Source organism: Tachyglossus aculeatus, chromosome 2 (assembly GCF_015852505.1).
Source record: "Tachyglossus aculeatus isolate mTacAcu1 chromosome 2, mTacAcu1.pri, whole genome shotgun sequence".
Classification (NCBI taxonomy): domain Eukaryota; kingdom Metazoa; phylum Chordata; class Mammalia; order Monotremata; family Tachyglossidae; genus Tachyglossus; species Tachyglossus aculeatus.
In genome coordinates this window covers 66,435,748-66,457,570 of record NC_052067.1, presented here as the reverse complement: position 1 = coordinate 66,457,570, position 21,823 = coordinate 66,435,748, and the positions used below count along the sequence as shown (strand labels likewise).

At 41.3% G+C, this 21,823-nt stretch overlaps 1 protein-coding gene across 5 annotated transcripts in view; it reads right to left on the bottom strand.

Annotated features, from left to right (window-relative positions):
* The window catches only part of SYNE1 (spectrin repeat containing nuclear envelope protein 1), a 503,300-nt gene that overhangs the window by 123,715 nt on the left and 357,762 nt on the right, over positions 1 to 21,823 (bottom strand). For all 5 annotated transcript variants that reach the window (XM_038770126.1, XM_038770112.1, XM_038770118.1 and 2 more), the window contains 6 exons: positions 19,340 to 19,531; positions 13,702 to 13,833; positions 11,651 to 11,760; positions 7,002 to 7,158; positions 3,210 to 3,341; positions 550 to 705 (listed from right to left, as the gene is read on the bottom strand). In XM_038770126.1, the coding sequence (XP_038626054.1) occupies positions 550 to 705; positions 3,210 to 3,341; positions 7,002 to 7,158; positions 11,651 to 11,760; positions 13,702 to 13,833; positions 19,340 to 19,531 (879 nt within the window). The remainder of the gene's footprint in view (positions 1 to 549; positions 706 to 3,209; positions 3,342 to 7,001; positions 7,159 to 11,650; positions 11,761 to 13,701; positions 13,834 to 19,339; positions 19,532 to 21,823) is intronic.

The window sequence follows — 21,823 nt, the reverse complement described above, 5'->3', positions numbered from 1 at the left end:
TTATAAATGTAGATATGTTAATCAGTAAACTGGAAATAAGGGTCATTGTCTCAGTGAGAGAATACTACAGAGGATTGCCTGGACATTCTTCAAAAATCAGTTACTTCATAATGCTCAGTTATAATTTCTACAAGTTTTCTGATTTTTTTACTACTTTAATAGAATCATAGTGTACTGCACTCAAGGATAGCTTCCTTTAGTAAATGCTTATGCTTAGACACTAAGCACGTGGTTTTCTGCAATTGTTCTAAAATACAACTTATAATTTCAATCATGCCTAACCTTCATCTGTATGTTAATTACATGGGAGAGCTACACTGTTCTCCAATATTTTTGTAAAGAACAGTCGCATTTTCTTTTCTACCTTCTACGTAAAACAGATATGGGGATGCAAAGATTAATGGTTTTGAAAGGTGTGTAAATTCTTAATTTCTGCTTATAACTATTTTGCATTTTCTTCTGTAATAAAGTCTGCTCATAAATAAAATTAATTTACTAAAACAAATTAGTATTACAGAGTAAAGTAGCAATGTGAGTTACCAAACTTACTTCCTGGTTATTGAGGCAAGTTTCCGTTTCTTCTGGTAAGAGGGCTGTAGCAACGAACAGGTGCTCTTCAACATCATCTAACCAAGTAGACGTAGCTGAGACACCATCATATAGTTTTTGTTCCAAGTGAACATTTTGCCCCTCCGCCCCTCCATTCTGGGTGTTGAAGCCAAAAGGGAGAAACAAGTTTGTCAAATGACAGTTATTCAGGAATCAGCATATTCAGGCAGAAGCCAGATATTCATACCCAAACCACTCTGAGCATCTTTACCAATAGGCACAACAACTTGAGGACTTAAAGGATCATTTTCCACTTGACACTGCGTTATGAATCTGCCTTGGCCTACATCACCCCTCTGAGATCATGAACAAACCCTACCATAAGGAGTCAAGGATAGGAGGAAGCTGGCTGTGCAGATTAAATCACGCTAAATTGTAAGCCCCTTGATGGTTGGATCATGTCTATTTACTCTCGTAACTCAATAAACACCATTTATTCCTGGGATACTACCACCAAGCCCATCACCTGGAGAAATCTGGGGGCCTTGTTCCTGGCCCAACAAGCCTCATCTCTGGAAAAGCCCTCTAGACTGTAAGTTTGTTGTGGGCAAGGAGCAGGTCTGCCAACTCTGTGATTTGTATTCTCCCAAGTGCTTAGTACAGTTCTCTGCACATAGTAAGCACTCAATAAATACCACTGATTTACTGAATGATTGACCCAAGAAGAAGTGGAAATCTCACATAATTCTAGGCTTCATTTCCAGCACATGTATGATATGTACTTATCCAGAATTTATTGTCTGTCCCCCTTCTAGACTGTAAGCTTGTTGTGGGCAGGAGACATATCTAATACTAACCCTGTTATACTGGACTCTCCCAAGGACTTAGTATAGTGCTCGTCACACAGTAAGCGCTCAATATATAGGATTGACTGATTGATTGACATGTCTCGGAAATTCTTAGAAACCTGGGTAAAGTCGCACAAAACATCCTATACATTTTGAAATTAATAATAGCAATAATAATAATTATTATGGTATTTGTTAAGCACTTGCTATGTACTGAGCACTGTTCCAAGCACTGGGGTAGATACAATGTTATCAGGTTGTCCCACGTGGGGCTCACAGTCTTAAAGCCCATTTTACAGCTGAGGTAACAGAGGCACAGAGAAGTAAATGGCTTGCCCAAGGTCTCACAGCAGACAAGTGGCAGAGTCAAAATTAGAACCCACATCCTCTGGATCCCAAGCTCGTGCTCTTTGTATTGAGCTACGTTGCTTCTCTATAGTAATTATGGTGTTTGTTAAGCGCTTACTATTCATTCATTCATTCACTCATTCAATCATATTTATTGAGCGCTTACTGTGTGCAGAGCACTGTACTAAGCGCTTGGAATGTACAAGTTGGAAACATATAGAGACGGTCCCTACCCAACAGCGGGCTCACAGTCTAGAAGGGGGAGACAGACAACAAAACAAAACATATTAACAAAATAAAATAAATAGTCTAAATATGTACAAATAGAGTAATAAATACATACAAACATATAAACATATATACAGGTGCTGTGGGGAGGGGAAGGAGGTAAGGCAGGGGGATGGGGAGGGGGAGGAGGGGGAGAAGAAGGAGGGGGCTCAGTCAGGGAAGGCCTCCTGGAGGAGGTGAGCTCTCAGTAGGGCTTTGAAGGGGGGAAGAGAGCTAGTTTGGCGGATGTGTGGAGGGAGGGCATTCCAGGCCAGCGGGTACCAAGCACTGCACACTGAGTGTACTAGGTGCCAAGCACTGTTCTAAGCTCTGGGGTAGAGACAAGGTAATCAGGTTGTTCCATGTGGGGCTCAATGCCTTAATCCTCATTTTACAGATGAGGTAACTGAGGCAAAGAGAAGTGGCTCGCCCAAGGTCCCACAGCAGACAAGTGGCAGAGCCGGGATTTGAACCCACATCTTCTGACTCCTAGGCTCATGCTCTTTCCACTAAGCCACGCTGCTTCCTCTCAGCAATTCATGTAATGAGCTATCAGGTAATACACTGGTTGCTTTCTTTTCTCATTGGTGTCTGCATGTGTTCACTAGATGTGAATTTTTACATCTTAAAGGCCTGATTTTTTGTGTATCTCTTTCCATCTCCTGGCCAGCTCCCTACTAGCTAATAAGCGATTTGTGAACAGGTTCCACGTCCAGTTCAGTCCCACACGCCAAATACAGTGGATAGAGTACAGGCCTGGCAATCAGAAGGATCTGAGATCTAATCCTCACTCCGGCACTTGTCTGCTGTGTGACCTTGGGCAAGTCACTTAACTTCTCTCTACCTCAGTTCCCTCATCGGTAAAATGGGGATTAAGACTGTGAGCCCCATATACAACGTGGACTGTGTCCAACCTGATTAGCTTGCATCTACCCCAGTGCTTAGAACAGGGCTTGACACATAGTAAGCATTTAAATATCATCATCATCGTTATTATTACAACAATACACTGTGCCATGCAGTAATAGTTGATGAAGGCAAGAAGAGAAATCCAAAATGAAATCACGATGCCCAGAGACTCAATGTTCACTTCAGGGGTGTTTGCAGGAGACTGCCTGGAAAATCAAGGAGCGCATACTGGAGAGAAAGGACAAGACTGAAATGAGATTTTGAAGCACACCAACAATGCCACAATACCTGAGATGAGACCTCTTCAAACACCTGGTTCAAACCATCCAGCAAAGATGCTACCGAAGACTTATCTTGGGTCTGTCCTTCTCCTTTGTAGAGTGGCACGCCCACGAGCAGTCTATTGGGTCTGCTGTACAGCTGTTGTAGAACAAGGACTGGTTACATGCCAGTATTATTACTGCACTAGAAATACCACATTTGGAAATCCTTCCTAGTAACTTCAAGTAATCATTTCCATACTTCTTGAAAAGGTGAACAAATTGTGACATAGGTGTATGCTTAGCAAATGAAATATTGTAACCAAGGATAACCATCACAAAAGTCAAAATTTGCTATGCTTCAAATATATGAAGGTCTTTTGTTCCAGTGAATATGATGCTGAAATTGTGAATTTAATCAATCAATTGTATTTATTGAGCGCTTACTGTGTGCAGAGCACTGTACTAAGCACTTGGGAAGTACAAGTTGGCAACATATAGAGACAGTCCCTACCCAACAGTGGGCTCACAGTCTAGAATTTACAAATGACAGATGGAAGATTAATGATCAGGTGAACCCAGCTCAGTGGAGACATTTGAATTCCTCCAGGCAAGTTAACACCCTTATAGATCACTTGACCCTACCTTCATGTACAATACAGCTACTAACTCTGCCTGAACAATTCCTTTGTCCACATTGTTGGAACTATTTTTCATCCACCTATGGCCCAGGGATGCATGGAAAGTCTCTGAATTGCACATATAGGCACTACTATCCTGGTAACTGTGCTCAGGAAACCCAAACCCCAGTCACAAGAGGGCATTTAAATGATCCTGTCTTTCTCCCTTTAGACGGTAAGTTTGTTGTGGGCAGAGAACGTGCCTGTCAACTCCCCCAGGTGCTTAATACAGTGCTCTGCATATAGTAAGTGATCAATAAACACCATTTATTATGATGATCCTAAGCAAAGTACTAGCAACTGACAATTATTTGGACAAAGATAGAGGCCATGTATTTGCCTTCAACTGACAAATCCTCTGAGAAAACTCTCTCTCTCTCTCTCTCTCTCTCTCTCTCTCTCTCTCTCTCTCTCTCTCTCTCTCTCTCTCTCCCTCCCTCCCTCTCCCACCTCCCACCCCCAGGTGCAGCTCAAACCCAAGGACTAGCCCAGTTCTAAGAATGCAGAATTTAGTGCAGTGCTTTGCATAGAGTAAGAGCTTAATAGTATTACTACTACTTCGCTGATCCAAGCATTTATATCTCAAGCCTTGACTACTGCATCAGTATCCTCCCTCTCTCCTGATTCTCCCACTCCCACTGCTGCTCAGATCATTTATCTAAATAAATAAATCAGTCCACATCTCCTCATTCTTAAAAACCTCCAGTGGTTGCCCATCCATCTCCACATCAAACAGAAATTCCTTACTATAAGCTTTACAGCACTCAATCAGCTCTTCCCTTCCTGCCTTACCTCACGGATCTTCTACTACAATCAGCCTCCACACTTTGCTCCTCTCACGTCAACCTACTCACTGCATCTCAATTTCATCCCTTGCCCACATCCTCTTTCTGCCCTGGAATTCCCTCTCCGTTCAATATCTGACAGATCACTATTCTCCCCATCTTGTAAACCCTACAGAAATTACATGTCCTCCAAGAAGCCTTCCCTAATTAAATCCCCACTTCACCCATTTGCTCTCCGTTCTGTATTGCCCACACACTTGGGTCTTTACCCCTGATGCAGGTCACCCTATCTCCAGCCCCAGAGAATTTACTGACATTCTTATACTCTGCCATTTCCCCATCTATAATTTATTTTAATGTCTGTCTCCCCTCCAATCTGTAACCTCCTTGTGGGAAGTGATCATTCTACCAACTCTATTGTATTGTGCTATCCCAAGTTTGTGCTTAGGGCAGTGCTCTGCACACAGTAAGCACTCAATAAATACCATAGATTGACCACTATTGGTCACACAAAGCCGGGATTAAAACCTTGCAGGGATAATGTGGCACATCCAATGGGAAACACTTTATTTTGTAGAACTCTGTAAAACATCTTCCCAGCACTGTTCTATAATTTCAGGTTTCATGATTGCCCTTAAACAATCTTGCCTTACTACTCAGTGTGCCCACATCAGACTAAAGACTCACAGTTTGTATAAATCTATCCCTGCTGAAGGGCTATACTGTCGATTTTTCAAGCTTGCGGTTTTTGATGATGTGTTTTGCAAAGAATGTGATGGCAGAATTGGGGACATTCTGAGACCATGCATTTGTTTGGATACAGTGCAAAGGTGCTGGAAAAAATGCGAGTGCACGTGTTCATGGCATCAGACACAGGATGTGCATTTTCCTCAACACAGAGTTGTTCAAGAATGCAAGATATACATTATAGGACCTGTGTTGGTATTCATAAACCTCAGAATAATGGGGCAAATTTTCTGCACTGCAGGGACCTCAAACTGTGCATAGTCCAGTTTTGTAAAATGACTGAAATTCAACTTCCGCATTGTTGAACTACTATTTATTCCACTTTACGTCTTCCTCCTTAGACTGCGAATTCCTAGAGAAACAAAGACGGAGCCTAATTCAAGTTTGCTGTACATGCCCAAAGTACAGTGTTTTGTACTAATATAAATACTGAATGGTTTTGATGATGATCCTTGGACAGTTTTGCTGGTGTGTAAGTAAAATAGAATATGTTTAATAGTGGCAAAGCCTTGAAATTGACTTGCTCTTTTCTTATATCAAAATGGGTTTTATATCATCATTTATCAAATTTTATCTTCACGACACAGCTTCCGTTTATTTGCAAGTTGACTTCACCATTCTGTACATCATATCTGAGAAAATGAGGCCTATGGAAAGAGCATGGGATTAGGTGTCAAGGGACCTGGGTTCTAATAACAACACAGATACTGGCCTATGTGACCTTGGTTAATTTTCTTTCCCTCTCTGTGCCCCTATTTCATCATTTATAAAATGGAGATAAGAACCTGCATTTCCTACCACTTAGATTCTGATCCCTGTGTGGGACAGGGGCTGGTCTTGATATAGGTCCCAAGGTCATTATTTAGTTTTTTTATTTCACTTTTGAGAGTTTTCAAGAAGGTATTTATTTATGCAACGTCCTCAAAATCTTCCTTTAAGCATTATGTATTTTATATCTTTATTGGAATATTATAAAAATTTAAGACCTAAAATAAAAGGATATGGAAACTTAACTGTCATCAAGTATATGAAGGTTTACTTATGGGGACTACACTGTAGACTAAACAAGAAGAACTGACATAAAATAAGAGGTTGGGGTTAGATATAAGATATAACATTTGATTATCCGGGTGATAAAATACTGAAACGAAGATATAAATGGAGACTGGAAAGTTTCTATCTCTGGAAAGCTTTAATAACTATTACTGATTAAAATATTAATAACCCAAATGTTTTCACATTACCTATATCATGATGTTTTCACGATATCCTTGCAAAACAGAGGTAGGCACTATCACCATTTTGCAGATGAAGAAACTGAGGCTCAAAGAGCTTAAGTGATTTACCCAGTCCCACATCAGACCAGTGGCAGTGAGGACTAAAATTCAGTTTTCAGCTCTTAAACGTGCTCTTCTCCTAAGTCACGTTGTTCCCGTAGACAATCACCTGATCAGAGTGGCTTAATCACTAACTTACAGGTTGGATGCAGAGGACTGGACCAAATGACCTCTTGTGTTTCTTCCAACCAGAGGATTTGGGGTTCATTCAATCTGTCTACCTTCAATACCAAGATAACATGCAAAGAACTGAAAAAATAAAAATAGATACCAGTTGCTCTTGTTCTTGTTCTAAAGCATCCTTTAGGAGTTTTTCCTTGGTACTGAATTCCTGATGCAAACTTTCCCACTTCATTCTCATTTGGTCTTCAGTGGAGGTTTTCTCACTTTCAAAACCCAACTCCTGAGACAGCACATCAGGCTTTTCACTAGAAGTAGAATAAATCACCTAAGGTTACAGTGTGCAGAGCAAAAGTGATGAGTATGAGAAATCGATGTTCAATGTTGGCGAACCAGAATTGACATCAAAATTTGGTCCTGAATATTTTTAGTCTTTAATCTATACTCTAAAACTACAATCATTTAAAAAGAGACTAACACAAACCATTAACATTTATTTCATAATGGCACAGAGTAATAAACAGGGTTAAACAACTTAAAAATAAAGTACTGGTGAAGGACCAGAACTTAATTAAGCTGAATCAGGGTCAAACGTAAAATTTAGTTCCTTAGTGCATTTAATTGAAAAATATTTCATTTCTCTACTGGCTTGGTCTCAAGGCCCAAGGTAAATATTTGCTTTTCCTGATATATGTTGTGAACAGTAGCCTGGAAACAATGCTTCTACATAACTCAGTGGAAATCTTCCAAGGTCTTTTGGACCAGAATTCATTATCCAAGCCTTTCCAAGGCTTCCCAGAGAATGTATCGTGCAGGTTCAAGTAGTTCCCTTAGCACAGGCAGATGGGACTTGATCACAAGGCTATTTTAACAACTGAGCAATAATTCCTAGGGCCCCCTCTCTTAACCTTCCAATGTTCTCCCTGCTGGCCCTGCCACCCACTCAACTTCAACCACTATTACGAGGTAAAAGCAAGCCTCGCAGTCAGGAAAGAAAGGGTGGGCATTGAGGTGGGAACTGGATAGTTTGAAAAGATAAATCTTGACCTGAACAGGTTTTTCTAAAGAATTCTGATCTCATGGCACCAGGACTACCAAAACCTTTTTATCAGGATAAAAGTTCACCAACTCAGCCCTCCAGTTACACATTTCCATTATATATATACAACTAGCTAGTACTGGGTGCGTGTATACCAATGCCACAGTCCAAACATCATAAATTTTTAACAGAAAATCACTTGATTCCAGTATCAATATTAGCAATATTTCTTGAGTATTGTCTGTGCTGACCATTGCATCTAGACACTTGAAGAACCTATTACAAAGTAGAAGGCGCAAGCTCTGCCCTCAAGGAGTTTACTGATCAATCGTATTTGAGAGCTTACTGTGTGCAGAGCACTGTACTAAGCACTTGGGAGAGTACAGTATAACAGAGTTGGTAGATATGTTCCCTGCCCACAACCAGCTTACAGTCTAGAGGGGAGAGACAGACATTAATAAAAATAAATTCCAGATATGTATATAAGTACTGTGGGGCTGAGGGAGGGACAAATAAAGGGAGTAAATTCAAGTGCAAGGGTAATTCAGAAGAAAGTGGGAGAAGACAAAATGAGGGCTTAGTCAAGGAAGGCCTCAATTTACAGTCTAAGCAAGACAGTGTTACTTCTGATTTCACAGGGCATATAATCTACAGTTAGCTTTTGTCTCTAACAAGATTCTTTAATTTTTTTGATGGGGCTGTCATTGTAGACACTATTCTATTTTTATTTGCACTTTTGTACTGCAGTACTTGCAGCATATTTCATTTTATTTCTGAACCATGCCAGATAGTACTTTATTTTTCCAAAGCATTTCTACAACAATCATTGTCTCATTTTACCTTCACAACATAGCTGTGAGGTGGATAAAAGGAATTACTAATACATTTATTTTTCAGAGAAGGCAACTGGGGCAAAGAAATGTGAGGTGACTTGCCCAAGGCCATATAACAGGCCAGAGGCAGAATGGAATCAGGATCCCAAGCCTCTGACTCCTGGGCCCATGCTCTTTCCACTAAACCAAGCTGATGCCAATATTTCTAAAATAAAAAATAAACATATTGAACTCCCCTCGCCTGCCAATCAATCACTTCACCATATCCTGGATTAACAGGGTAGGAAAGCTGACCTAAAATGGAATGGAGCTTGGGTGTATCTCCAGCTTTCATTTTCCAGATGGTCCATGGAAATTACTTGTTTGTTCAGGAATGTTTGTATATACTTCCCCCCAACCCGGCCTCCAATTAGTGTTAATAATAATTCTGGGAGGAAAACCTCCAGTAATTTTCCTCCCCAGATCACCCAAATACACGCCTCTCATTTCACTGGATTGCAGCTGGAGGAATAGACTCCACCAACGGAAAGAAGATGTTCTTACAAAATGGATTTAAATTTTAACTGTGCTCTCAAACTGAAAGGCCAACAGTGATGGATTGCCAGAAAACCTCTTTATTTCTTTTCTTTTCTTTTATGGGGAATTTTATTTCTTGGCCACTGGATTTAATTACTTCATTTTTTTTTGGATGTATGCCTGGAGTTTTGTGGGTAGTGGATGGATAATACTTTTCTCTACAAATAAAAAAATCTTTTTTTCTAAAAAAGCAGTATAATAAATCAACCACTCTACTTGTCTGATCTCTAAAGTACTTTGCAGAACGCCAGTTTCTGACCACACAGTTATTTGAAAGGAACAAATATTTTTATATCTGAGAATGTAATTTATAATCACTCACATCCTTCCCCTGGACAATTTCCCATAATGGCAGATATGAGAGAGAGAAAATAAAGTCTTTGCAAGAAAGTCAGAGGAAAGAGGCAGCAAGAGAAGCTTATTTAAGTATTTTGTGAATAGACCTGTGTGGTTCTGGCTTATAACTTTCAGTGCTTCATTGGGAAGAGGCACAATCCTGAAAGGAACAGGCAGACCTTGTAAAACTCAGCTGTGACTACAAAGATTTTGAAGGTCTTCAGCCAGTAAATCATATTTATTGAGCACTTACTGTGTGCAGAGCACTGTACTAAGTGCTTGGGGAAAGTGCAATATAACAGACATATTCCCTGCCCACAGTGAGTCGATAGTCAGAGGGTCTTGATGTCTAAGTCACAGTTACTAATACCTTAGTTTTTCAGTCACTTCCTCAAACATGGTCACCATGATTTTTAAACATGAAGGACAAAAATATATAACTTGAGGCTCTGCAAATTCAGGCTTATCTCCTTTTATCCCCTCAGTACACTTCTCTCTAACTTCTCTCCACCTCTTTTTTCTTAGTTACGATATTTTTCAAGCCCTTACTAAACTACTAGGCTGGAGTACCGTGCTCAGCACTGGGGTGAATACATGGTAAACAGTTCAGACAGGGGCCCTGTTCCACAAGGGGCTCACAATCTAAGGAAGGTGAAAACTTTGTCTTTGTTTCATTTCCCTTTATTCATTCAACTGTATTTATTACTGCTTTCTCTCCTTGTTCTCTCCTGCCCAAACCTCTATTCGAATAAATGAGGACATGTCCACCTAAAGTTCTCCAATAAACAAAGGATAGGACTATTAAGGGACAAATACTTCTCTTAATCTGCAACTATCTTGAAGGATGTTACAGATGGTGCCTCTGGATTCTTTCTATTTGTCAAGCTGGCTTGGACCGAGATGTGAGGGATTATCAATTCACTCAAAGTTTCCAGTTTTATACACTATGTGCATCAGTGAATGAATAAATCATTATCAGAAGTTCACATATGTTTACAGGGATGGGAAGCAGCACGGTCAAGTGTAAAGAGTGCGGACCTGGGAATCAGAGGTCCTGAGCTCTAATCTTGGCTCTGCCACTTTTTGTGTGTGACCTTGAGCAAGTCACTTAATCAATCAATCAATCATATTTATTGAGCACTTACTGTGTGCAGAGCACTTTACTAAGCGCTTGGGAAGTACAAGTTGGCAACATATAGAGACAGTCCCTACCCAACAGTGGGCTCACAGTCTAAAAGACTTAAGTTAAAAACTTAAGTTCTCAGTGCTTCAGTTACTTCATCTTTAAAATGGGAATTAAGACTAATATTGTACTCTCCATTTAGTACTTGGACTGTGTCCAATCTGATTAGCTGGTGTCTACCCCAGCACTTATCAATCTATCAATTGTATTTATTGAGTGCTTACTGTGTGCAGAGCACTGTACTAAACATTTGGAAGAATACAATATAACAGAGTTTGTAGACACAGTCCCTGAGCAAAATGAGCTTGCAGTCTGAGAGCAATACAGATATTAATATAAATACACTACAGATAAGGACATAAGGGCTGCGGGGATGAGGGAGGGGTGAATAAAGGGTGCAAATTCAAGTGTAAAGGCGACAGAAGGGAGTGGGAGAAGAGGAAATGAGGGCTTAGTCAGGGAAGGCCTCTTGGAGGAGACGTGTTTGGTGGGGAAAGTGATTGTCTGTCTGATGATATGAAGAGGAAGGGTGTTCCAAGTCAGAGGCAAGATAAGGAGTTCTGTTTTGGACATGTTAGGCTTGAGATGTAGATGGGACATCCAAGTATAGATGTTTTGAAGGCAGGAGGAAACGTGAGACTGTAAAGGAGGAGGGAGATCAGGGCAGGAGATGTAGAATTGGAAATCATCTGCATAGCAATGGTAGGTGAAGCCACGGGAGCTTAGTACAGTGCCTGCCACAAAGTAAATGCTTAACAAACACTATTAAAAAAAATGGGTGGTTGAAAAATGAAAGGAGGGGAAACAGGAAATGATAAAATCTCCAAACACACCTAAGGGAAGAGCCATCTATTGCTGTATTATGTTGGGTTATGATTTCTTCTCCACGGCTTGCAACTGATCGAAGGAGGTTCTTCTGTTCTGCAAGCTCTTGTTCTAGTTCCTAGTCAAAAATAAAGAAACACTGTAAGCATCTTTTTAATGGGCATACTATTTATATTTCTGCGCATACTGATCCTTAGAGAGCCTCAAAACAAATGTGTTGTCAAAGTATCAATTTGTTTACAAAAGAAAATGCAAATGTTTTGCTTCAGTCTGTCCTAAGTTAGATCTTTAGTTGTAATGAAAGACAGGCACTTCTGAAAACAATAAAACTATGCCTGTTCCAGGGACTAAGCATTACTGCTGGGCTGTGGTGCCCCCAAGTGGCTCAGGTGTAACTGTAAAAGATTTTTTGATAGAAATCAAAGTGCTGAGCATGACTTAAGTCTGCTCTTCCAATGAAGTACATGTAGAGTCCATTCTCCTCTAATCAACAGTTTATTGCATGTACAGCACAGTACGAAACACTTGGGAGAGCACAACACAACAGAGTTGATAGACACCTACCCAGCCCACCAGGCGACCTTACAGTGCTTATAAAGGGGGATTCATTCATTCTCTCATTCACTCAATTGTACTAATTATAGTACAATTGAATGTATAATTCATTCAATTGTACTAATCCTAAGCACTTAGGAGAGTACAACATAACAATAAACAGACACATATGTATTTGAAGAACCTCATGGTAAAAAAAACCTCACATTATGGGACTCCTCTAGACTGTAAAATCCTTGTGGTCAGAAAGTGCGTCTACCAACTCCGTAATAATGTACTCTCCCAAGTGCTTAACTCAGTGCTCTGTACACGGTAAGTGTTCAATACATAGCATTGACTGATCATATCTTAACTAGCATAGCCTAGTGGAAAGAGCATGGGCCGGGGAATCAAAAGACAAGGGTTCTAATCCTGGCTCTGCCACTTACCTGCTGTGTGACCTTGGGCAAGTCACTTAACTTCTCTCTGCTTCAGTTTCCTCAACTGTAAAATGGGGATTTTAAATCTGTTCTCCCTTCTACTTAGACTGTTAGTCCCATGGGAGACAGGAACTGTGTCTGACCCGACTGCTTTGCATCCAGCTCAGTGCTCAAAACAGTATTTTAAATAAACACACACACACGCTGTGCTTGTCTGCCCTACCATTCCTACTACATTATATTCTAAAGGTAGATACCCTCAGATGGAAGAATATTTCCTAATTGCAAGGTAATGTTCTATCAACATTAGGGAACAGTAGGGAAGCAGCGTGGCTCAGTAGAAAGAGCCCGGGCTTTGGAGTCAGAGTCCGTGAGTTCAAATCCCGGCTCCGCCACTTGTCAGCTGTGTGACTTTGGGCAAGTCACTTCACTTCTATGGGCCTCAGTTCCCTCATCTGTAAAATGGGGATGAAGACTGTGAGCCCCTCGTGGGACAACCTGATTACCTTGAATCTTCCCCAGCGCTTAGAACAGTGCTTTGCACATAGTAAGCGCTTAACAAATACCAACATTATTATTATTATTATTATTCTCTGGACCTCAGTTACCTCATCTGTAAAATGGGGATTAAAACTGTGAGCGCCCCCCCGTGGGACAACCTGATCACCTTGTAACCTCCCCAGCGCTTAGAACAGTGCTTGGCACGTAGTAAGCGCTTAACAAATACTATTATTATTATTATTATTATTATTATCAAAAAACCTAAGTGAAAACACCCATTAGAGTACCGACTCCACCAATTTAATACTTGGTAAAGAAGAGATGAAGAATCATTCATCAATAAGGTATTGAAACTACTGGTACAGCACTATGCACACAGTAAGAGCTTAATAAATACTATCACTGCTACTAGTTTAGAAATTAATTATAGGGTGAAATGCAAAAAGGGAAAAAACAATACAAGGGGAAAAATGTTCTTTCCACAGGCCCCTTCTGTAGCCACTGCATACCTAATCTGGAGTGAACAATGATACTCCCAAAAAGACATTATTCTGCAGATTAGAGGGGGGCAGAAAATACTTTACTTTTTGTCGCTGGAGACTGCTCTGTTGCTGCTGGCTTCGTGTTGTTCGAGCTTGTGCCAACCATTCCTGGACGCTTGGATTTTGTGCGGCTGCTAACTCTGCTTCGCATTCCTCCTTCTCCTGTGATGTCCCCTGTTGAGAATAAAGCAGAAATAAGCACATGACACCAGGAGGAAATGGGAGTCTTGAGAAACTGAACTGGAATGATTGGTCTGATAGTCTTTCCATGTGAGAAGCAGCATGGCCTAGTGGATAAAACACAGGCCAGGGAATCAGAAGGGTGTAGGTTTTAATCCCGTCTCGGTCACTTGCCTGCTGTGTGACCTTGGGCAAGTCACAATTTCTCTGTGCCTCAGTTATCTCATATGTAAAATGGGATAGACTGTGAGCCCCATGAAGGAGAGGGAATGTGTCCAACCTGATTAACCTATGTCTATTTATTCAATCATATTTACTGAGCTCTTACTGTGTGCAGAGCACTATCAAAGCCCATGGTATAGTGCTTGGCTTAATAAATACCATTTAAAAAAATAACATGGAAAGGAACAGGAATCTCACTAAGAGCAGTATCTTCAAAATCAAAAAGGAAAGATATAGGTTTATGTAGAAGGCAGAAACTCTCTCTTTTTCTCTCTCTCTCTCTATATTATACAGCTATGAAAACTTACTATTTTTGAAGGTACTGTCTGCAAACACTCTGCCTAACACCAAGTAAACCAGAACACAACTGGACCTATGTAGAGGGCTTGGATCCCACACTTCTGAATTTAAACCCAATTCTAAAAGCAAAAAGGCCCAATTAGATTGTCCTTCAGCCTCTGGATGGTTTAATTACAAAGCACTCAAAAGATCAAAGAGCCCCTTCCTCTCCCCAGGCTCTCTTTTATTCCTTCTCCCTGATGATGATGATGATGGTATTTGTTAAGCCCTTACTATGTGCCAAGCACTGTTCTAAGCACTGGGGTAGATACAAGGTAATCAGGTTGTCCCAAGTGGTGCTCACAGTCTTAATCTACATTTTACAGATGAGATAACTGAAGCACAGAGAAGTTAAGTGACTTGCCCAAAGTCACACAGCTGACAAGTGGCAGAGCCGAGATTAGAACACACAACCTCTCCCAAGCCCATGCTCTTTCCACTAAGCCACGCTGCCTCTCCATATACGTCTCTTGGATCCAGGCTTACATGTCCAATAAACTCTAATCATCAGAGTCTTTAAAGTTCCTATAGTCTTTTGACACAAGAAGCTACATTATGCTCATCTGAGGCTTGAGGAGTTATCTAAAGAGTTACTATTTAAGGGAAACCAGAGACTAAAACCATTTAGGAAACTGAGACCCTTCCTATTAATTCCATTATTTGTCATACTCAACTTTATGCCAAACAACGCCAATTACAAGTCAGTGTGGTAGTTGGTTCACATTAATTTTGCTTCTATGGATTTAATTCAACCAAATAAATTCCCACCATGATTATAGAGTAACTTCAATAGTAGGTATGTCTGCATCTCCATAATCAATAGGAGTGGTAAGCTTTCCCCTTATACAACATTTACATTTCTGCTTACTTTTAAAACTGCATGTCAGCTGGAACTCTCCTCACGGAATCACTAAGGAGAAACTTCAAACTGAGCACAGAAACCAAGGAAAACCACTATACAGTTAGAAAGACCCTTTTTCCCCTCCCTGTCCACCAGTCATCCTCAGAGAGAGAAGGGTGCAGGTCTCTGTTCTCCCATGTGTGATCTGTTAACTATTTCTCCATGGCCAACACACCATGGTTTCCTTCAGGCCCATTTTGTTTTACTTCAAGCCCAAGTTATTTCAGCAATAGTTTATTTTAAAAGCCATAGTAATACAGATAGGGCTCCCAGAAACTGTGTCTTCCAATTGTTAGTGCTTAGGACAGTACTCTACACACACTAAGTGCTCAATAAATATGTTTGATTGATTCTTCACAAACATGAAGGATCTCCTTCCAAGTAACCCTCTCCAATTAACTCCAAACAACTCATGTCAATCCAGTAGTCACCCTTAGCACTTATCTATTATACCTACCCTCCACACTTATGTATATTCAATTATTCATTCACCCTGACATGTTTCTGTTAATTTCTGTTCTTTCCTTGTTCTTTGTACTACTCCCAGTATTTGAACTGTCAGTCTCCCCATTCTCTGACTATTCTTTCTCAGTCTTTTTGTATGGCTCTTCTTACTCTACCTCCAGCTCCCTAATTATAGGTGTATCTCAAGACTCAGTTCTGGATCTCTTTCTATTCTCAGTCTACTTCCACACCCTTGGGGAGCTGATGCCCTCACAAAGCTTTAACTACCACCTCTAAGTGGATGACCCTCAAATGTACCTCACTAGCCGTGACTTCTCTCCTTTTCTGCAAACTTGACTCTTCTCCTGTCTCCAGGACTTTGTCAACATGATTAGAACTTCACATCTAAAACTGAACTCATCTTCCTTTCAAAGTCCTCTCTCCACCTAACTTTCTCATCACTGCTGACAACACCACAATCGTCCCTGACTCACAAATCCACAACCTTTGCTTTATCCTTGACTCACATATTTAGGCGGTTACCAAATCCTGATGATTCTTTCTTCACAACACCTCCAGAATCTGCTCCTTCTTCTCTATCAAAACTGCCACAACACTGGTCCAGTCATATCCTGACTCCGCTCCTGCACCAAACTCCTTGCTGACCTCCCTGCCTCTTGTCTCCCCTCTCTCCACTCCATGCTTAATTTTGTTGCCTGAATAATTTTTCAAAACATTGTTTTGTGCGTGCCTACCCATTCCTTAAAACCCTCCAATGCTGCCTAAAATTCTCTAACAAGCAGAAATTCCTAACCATTGACTTCAAGGTTCTCAACCAGCTCTCTCCCCCTCCTTACCCTTGCTCTTCGCACATTACACTCTAACTTTCATGCCTCTCAAGACAACCAACCCATTCATTTTGCCTAGCTCTGGTCTCTCTCACCACCAGTCAGTCAGTCAATCATATTTATTGAACACTTACTATGCGCAGAGCATTGTACTTAGAGCTTGGGGGGAGTATAATATAACAATATAATGGATACATTTCCTGCCCACAATGAGCTTACAGTCTAGAGGGTGATACCTGCATTAAATACATAAATTAGAGATATGTACGTAAGTGCTGTGGGGCTGGGAGGGGAGATGAATAAACGGAGCAAGTCAGGGTGATGCGGAAGGGAGTGGGAAAAGGAAAGGAGGGCTTAGTCAGGGAAGGCCTCTTGGAGGAGATGTGCCTTAAACATGGCTTTGAAGGGCAGGGAGTGCAATTGTCTGTCATATATGAAGAGGGAGGGCATTCCAGGCCAGAGGCAGGACATGGGTGAGAGGTCGGCAGAGAGATAGATGAGACCAAGGTACAATGAGAAGGTTAGCATTAGAAGAGAGAAGTGTGCGGGCTGGTTTGGGCTGGTTTGCAGTTGGAGACTAGCCAAGTGAGGTAGGAGGGGGCAAGGTGAGTGAGTGACTTAAAGCCAATGGTGAGGAGTTTCTGTCTGTTGCAGAGGTGGATGGGCAACCACTGGAGGTTCTTGAGGAGAGGTGAAACATGGCCAGGATGTTTTTTTGTAGAAAAATGATCTGGGCAGCAGAGTGAAGCATGGACTGGAGTGGGGAGAGACAGGAGGCTGGGGGGTGTCAACAAGGAGGCTGATATAATAATCAAGAAGGGACAGGATAAGTGATTGATTACTGTGGTAGCAGTAGCACCAACTACTTGCTCACACCCTCATTTCTTCCTGGAAATCCCTCCCCCTTCACCAGAAAAATGACTGTTGTTCCCACCTTCAAAATCCTTCTGAAATAACATCTCCCTTCCCAGATTAATCTCCCCTTCTACACTGCAAGTTCCTTCTGCACAGGGATCATGCCTACTAACTCTGTTATGTAGACATGTGTATTGCTCTACACTAAGTGCAGCACTCTGCACACAGTAAGTGCTTACTATATACCATTGATTGTTTCCTTCATCTCTCTATCTTAGCTCCTCTACTGACCCCTCAGCCCTTCTACATCACCTAAGCATTGAGTACTTCTCTAGTAACTCTATTGTACTCTCCCAATTGGCTAGAACAGTGCTCCACCCTAAGTAAGAACTCAATAAATACTCTTGATTGCTTGCTAGAATGAACTTCTAGAGAGCATGTGGTGTATTCTCCCAAGAGCTTAGTACAGTGTCCTGCACACAGTAAGGCTAATGAAGATTCATTCATTCAATTGTATTTATTGAGCACTTACTACACGCAAAGCACTAAGTACTTGGGAGAGCAGTATATAACAATCAACAGATACATTCCCTGCCCACGATGAGCTCACAGTCTAGAGGGTGAGGAGATGACAACAACAGATGAAATTCTGCACCCAACCCCTGGAACTGAGTTTCCAAAACTGCCATAATAGTAGCTGAGGAGAAACAGGGTGAGATAAAGGCTCTTTCTTCTGTGGAACATCATCCTTATGGTTAGGGAAGTTCCGCTGAACATCCCTAACTTTCATCTTGCAAATATTCTTCACTACTCCCTTAAATTGCAAGCTCCTTGTGGGCAGGGAACTTGTCTGTTAATTTTGATGTGCTACACTCCCCCAAGTGCCTAGTACAATGCTCTGTATAGTAAGCATTCCATAAATACCACTCACTGATTGATTACTCCCCCTTATTGCCTACTATCTACTACCATCTATCCAAACTATTAGAATCTTTTCACATTTTATGCACTTCTCATCACTGAAGGAACCAATTGTTTAAAAATTGCTCAATTGAAAAAAAACCTGCTGCCTTTTTAAATTCACTTTTCAGGGATTGCTAAAATGTATCAGAACTTTGTTTTAAATTTAAAAAAAAGAATCAAAACTCTTAGTCCAAAAATGTTTAATATTTCTCAATTTCTCCATAAAATTCTTAATAGCTTAATATTAATAAGAATGTCACTGGGCAAATGAAGAATAAATAAAAATCAACTAAGCACTGGATTTGCTCTTCAAAACTGGGAAAGCGATCTTTTAAGTAGGTGTTTAAAAATAGCAAAAGAAATTACAAGAAACAATTTTGTGATAGAAAGGGATTAATGATATAAGTGCAAAGAGTAATTAGCACTTGGAAGGTGCTATTCACACATTAAGCACTCAAGAAGTAGCACTAGTTGATACTACACTGTTTTTGCTTAGGTATGACCTATATCTTTATAAAACCTAGCTATTACTCTATAGTACGCCATGGTAAATACTGAGCATTCATTTGCCAGTGTATCTCATAAATACTGAGCATTCATTTGCCAGTGTATCTCCCAAATACTGAGCATTCATTTGCCAGTGTATCTCATAAATACTGAGCATTCATTTGCCAGTGTATCTCCCAAATACTGAGCATTCATTTGCCAGTGTATCTCCCAGGGCCTGCCCTTTTACAATGAAAGAGAAAAGAGGAGTTAGAGAGATATGTGCTCTTGTGTTTGCATTTGCACATGCATAACAGTTAAAGTGCACTGCTTTTTGTTTCCCTCCTTCTGAATGCCCTTGAAACACTCAGCCAGAAAAGGCATTAAAATATTCAGCCAAGAGCTGCTTCCTTTTAAAGTTAGTGACCCCCAAAATGCTTACTTGAATGTTGATCTGCTTATCATACAGGGCTCTTTGCAGTTCCAGAAGACTCCCCTTTAGCGTCCTTAGCTTAACCGCCAGATGCTCGGCCTCGTCCTTGGTGTGAGCCTTTCCTTCCATGAGCAGGTTTTCATTGTGAATGGACAGTTCTGACAAGGCCACTACCTTCTGTTCAATTTCCACCAGCATATTCTGAGGCAGCAAAAACAAACAGCGAATTCATACACCTCCTAGCATCCAGTGCAGAGACTCAAGGCCTACCTCGTCCTTTGCCAATCTGTCAGCCGAGCTGTTTTTCACTGTTATTCTCTCTCGTTATTGTGAGATTGGGATCCTTTAGAAACTTGTGGATATTTGTTTTTTCCCAATTGCCAGCTGGGAGCTTCTCAAAATTCCCCAGAAGTCCTAATGTATCATTTGCATAGCTAACAGCCTGACTGCTCAGCTGCTATTCCATTCTTTCAGGGCTAGACTATGACACTCCCGGACCCAGACAATGAAGAGATGGCATCCAGACAGAACAGGATTGCCCTGTCTTGTCATTCAAAGCAGCCCCTTCTACCACCCAAAATGTTACAGCAGAATTGATAGCCTTTCTTCTGTTTGCTTGTTCCTTCAGATTGGTGCCTAAATAGCCCTGAAATCCAATGAATAATCCTCTTTAGCCCAGACCCAAGTTACAGAAACAAATCAGATGCTCTTTTTCCCCAAGTCATTTGCAGATAGGCAAACTATTGCTCCAGGGTTCACAAACATGCATTGTGGACTTCCCTTCACAAAAAAACAAAAACCATTTGAATATACATTTTTCAAAGACATGAATTTGAATGAATAAGAGTACCATTTCCCTTAGCAATTCATCCATTCAATTGTACTTATTGAGCGCTTACTGTGTGCAGAGAACTGTACTAAGTGCTTAGGAAGTACAAGTTGGCAACATATAGAGACGGTCCCTACCCAACAACGGGCTCACAATTCTAAGGCTGCAGAGACACCTTGCCTGGAAAGGAATGCGTGCTAAACACAAAAGAGCAAAGCATTAAGAGTATAATCCTGTAAAGAAATATGTGGTTATTCTGCTTTTGGGATACCCAGTACTAAATTCTCTGGAACCATGTTCTGAATAGGTTTTAATTTCAAATAATAGGAAGCCGTATGGCCAAAGTTCATTGTGGGCAGGGAATGTGTCTGTTATACTATACTCTCCCAAGGTCTGTACACAGTAAGCACTCAATAACTATGATTGACTGATTGGGAAGACCATAAAAATAATAATAATAATAATGGTATTTGTTAAGTGCTTACTATATGCAAAGCACTGCTCTAAGTGCTGGACCATGTGTCTGGGAGTCCATGCTCTGCCATTTGCTTACTGTGTGACCTCGGGCAAGTCACTTAGCTTCTCTGTGCCTCAATTTCCTCATTTGAAAAATGAGGATTCAATACCTGCCCTCCCTCCTACTTAGACTGCGAGCCCCTTATGGGATGGGGGCTGCCCCCATGCCCAGCTCCATGTGTGCTGACAGTGACCACAGATGGACTAAGCACTGGGGAGGAAAGTGCTGGGGCAGGGGGCAAGTTCAGCAACTGTTTGGGGGCTGCAAACACTTATCCCAGGAACCTGTGTGTGCCAGAACAGGGAAGAGGGACAGAAACTCAGCCTCCAGGCTGGCTCCTTCCCTCTGGCTCAGCAACTTCATTCAGCAGAGGGAAGGGAAGTGTTTTTAGAGGTTGGTATGAGAGAAGCTATTTTTTTTATGATATTTGTTAAGCACTTACTCTAGATTGTAAGCTCACTGCGTCAGTTGTTCTATTGTACTCTCCCAAGCACTTAATACAGTGCTCTGCACACAGTAAGTGCTCAATAAATACGATTGAGTGAATGAATGAAATAATAATAATGATTATGGTATTTGTTAAGCGCTTACTACGTGCCAAGCACTGTTCTAAGCACTAGGGGGATACAAGGTAATCAGGTTGTCCCACATGGGGTTCACAGTCTTAATCCCCATTTTACATATGAGGTAACTGAGGCACAGAGAAGTTAAGTGACTTGCCCAAAGTCACACAGCTGACAAGTGGCAGAGCCAGAATTAGAAGCCATGACCTCTGACTCCCAAGCCCGTGCTCTTTCCACTGAGCCACTCTGCTTCTCTGTGGTAAGTGTGGTAGAGATGTGGTAACCAGGGCACAGAGAAGTAGTGACTTGCCCAAGGTCACACAGCAGACAAGTGGCGGAGCTGAGATTAGAACTCGGGTCCTCTGGCTCCCAGGCCCACACTTTAACCATTAGGCTATGTTGCGCTGCTGAGCACACAGGAGCACCCACAGTGGGTAGGGCTTCCCTTCCTGCCCACTGACACAAAGGGCAGGGCAGGGCAGGGCAGGAGGAGGATTCCCCAGTCAGAGCAGCCGGATTCTGAGCCCAGGTCTTCCCCGGGGATCTGGGATAAATATGCACTGGTGTAAGAAACCCTGATCTTT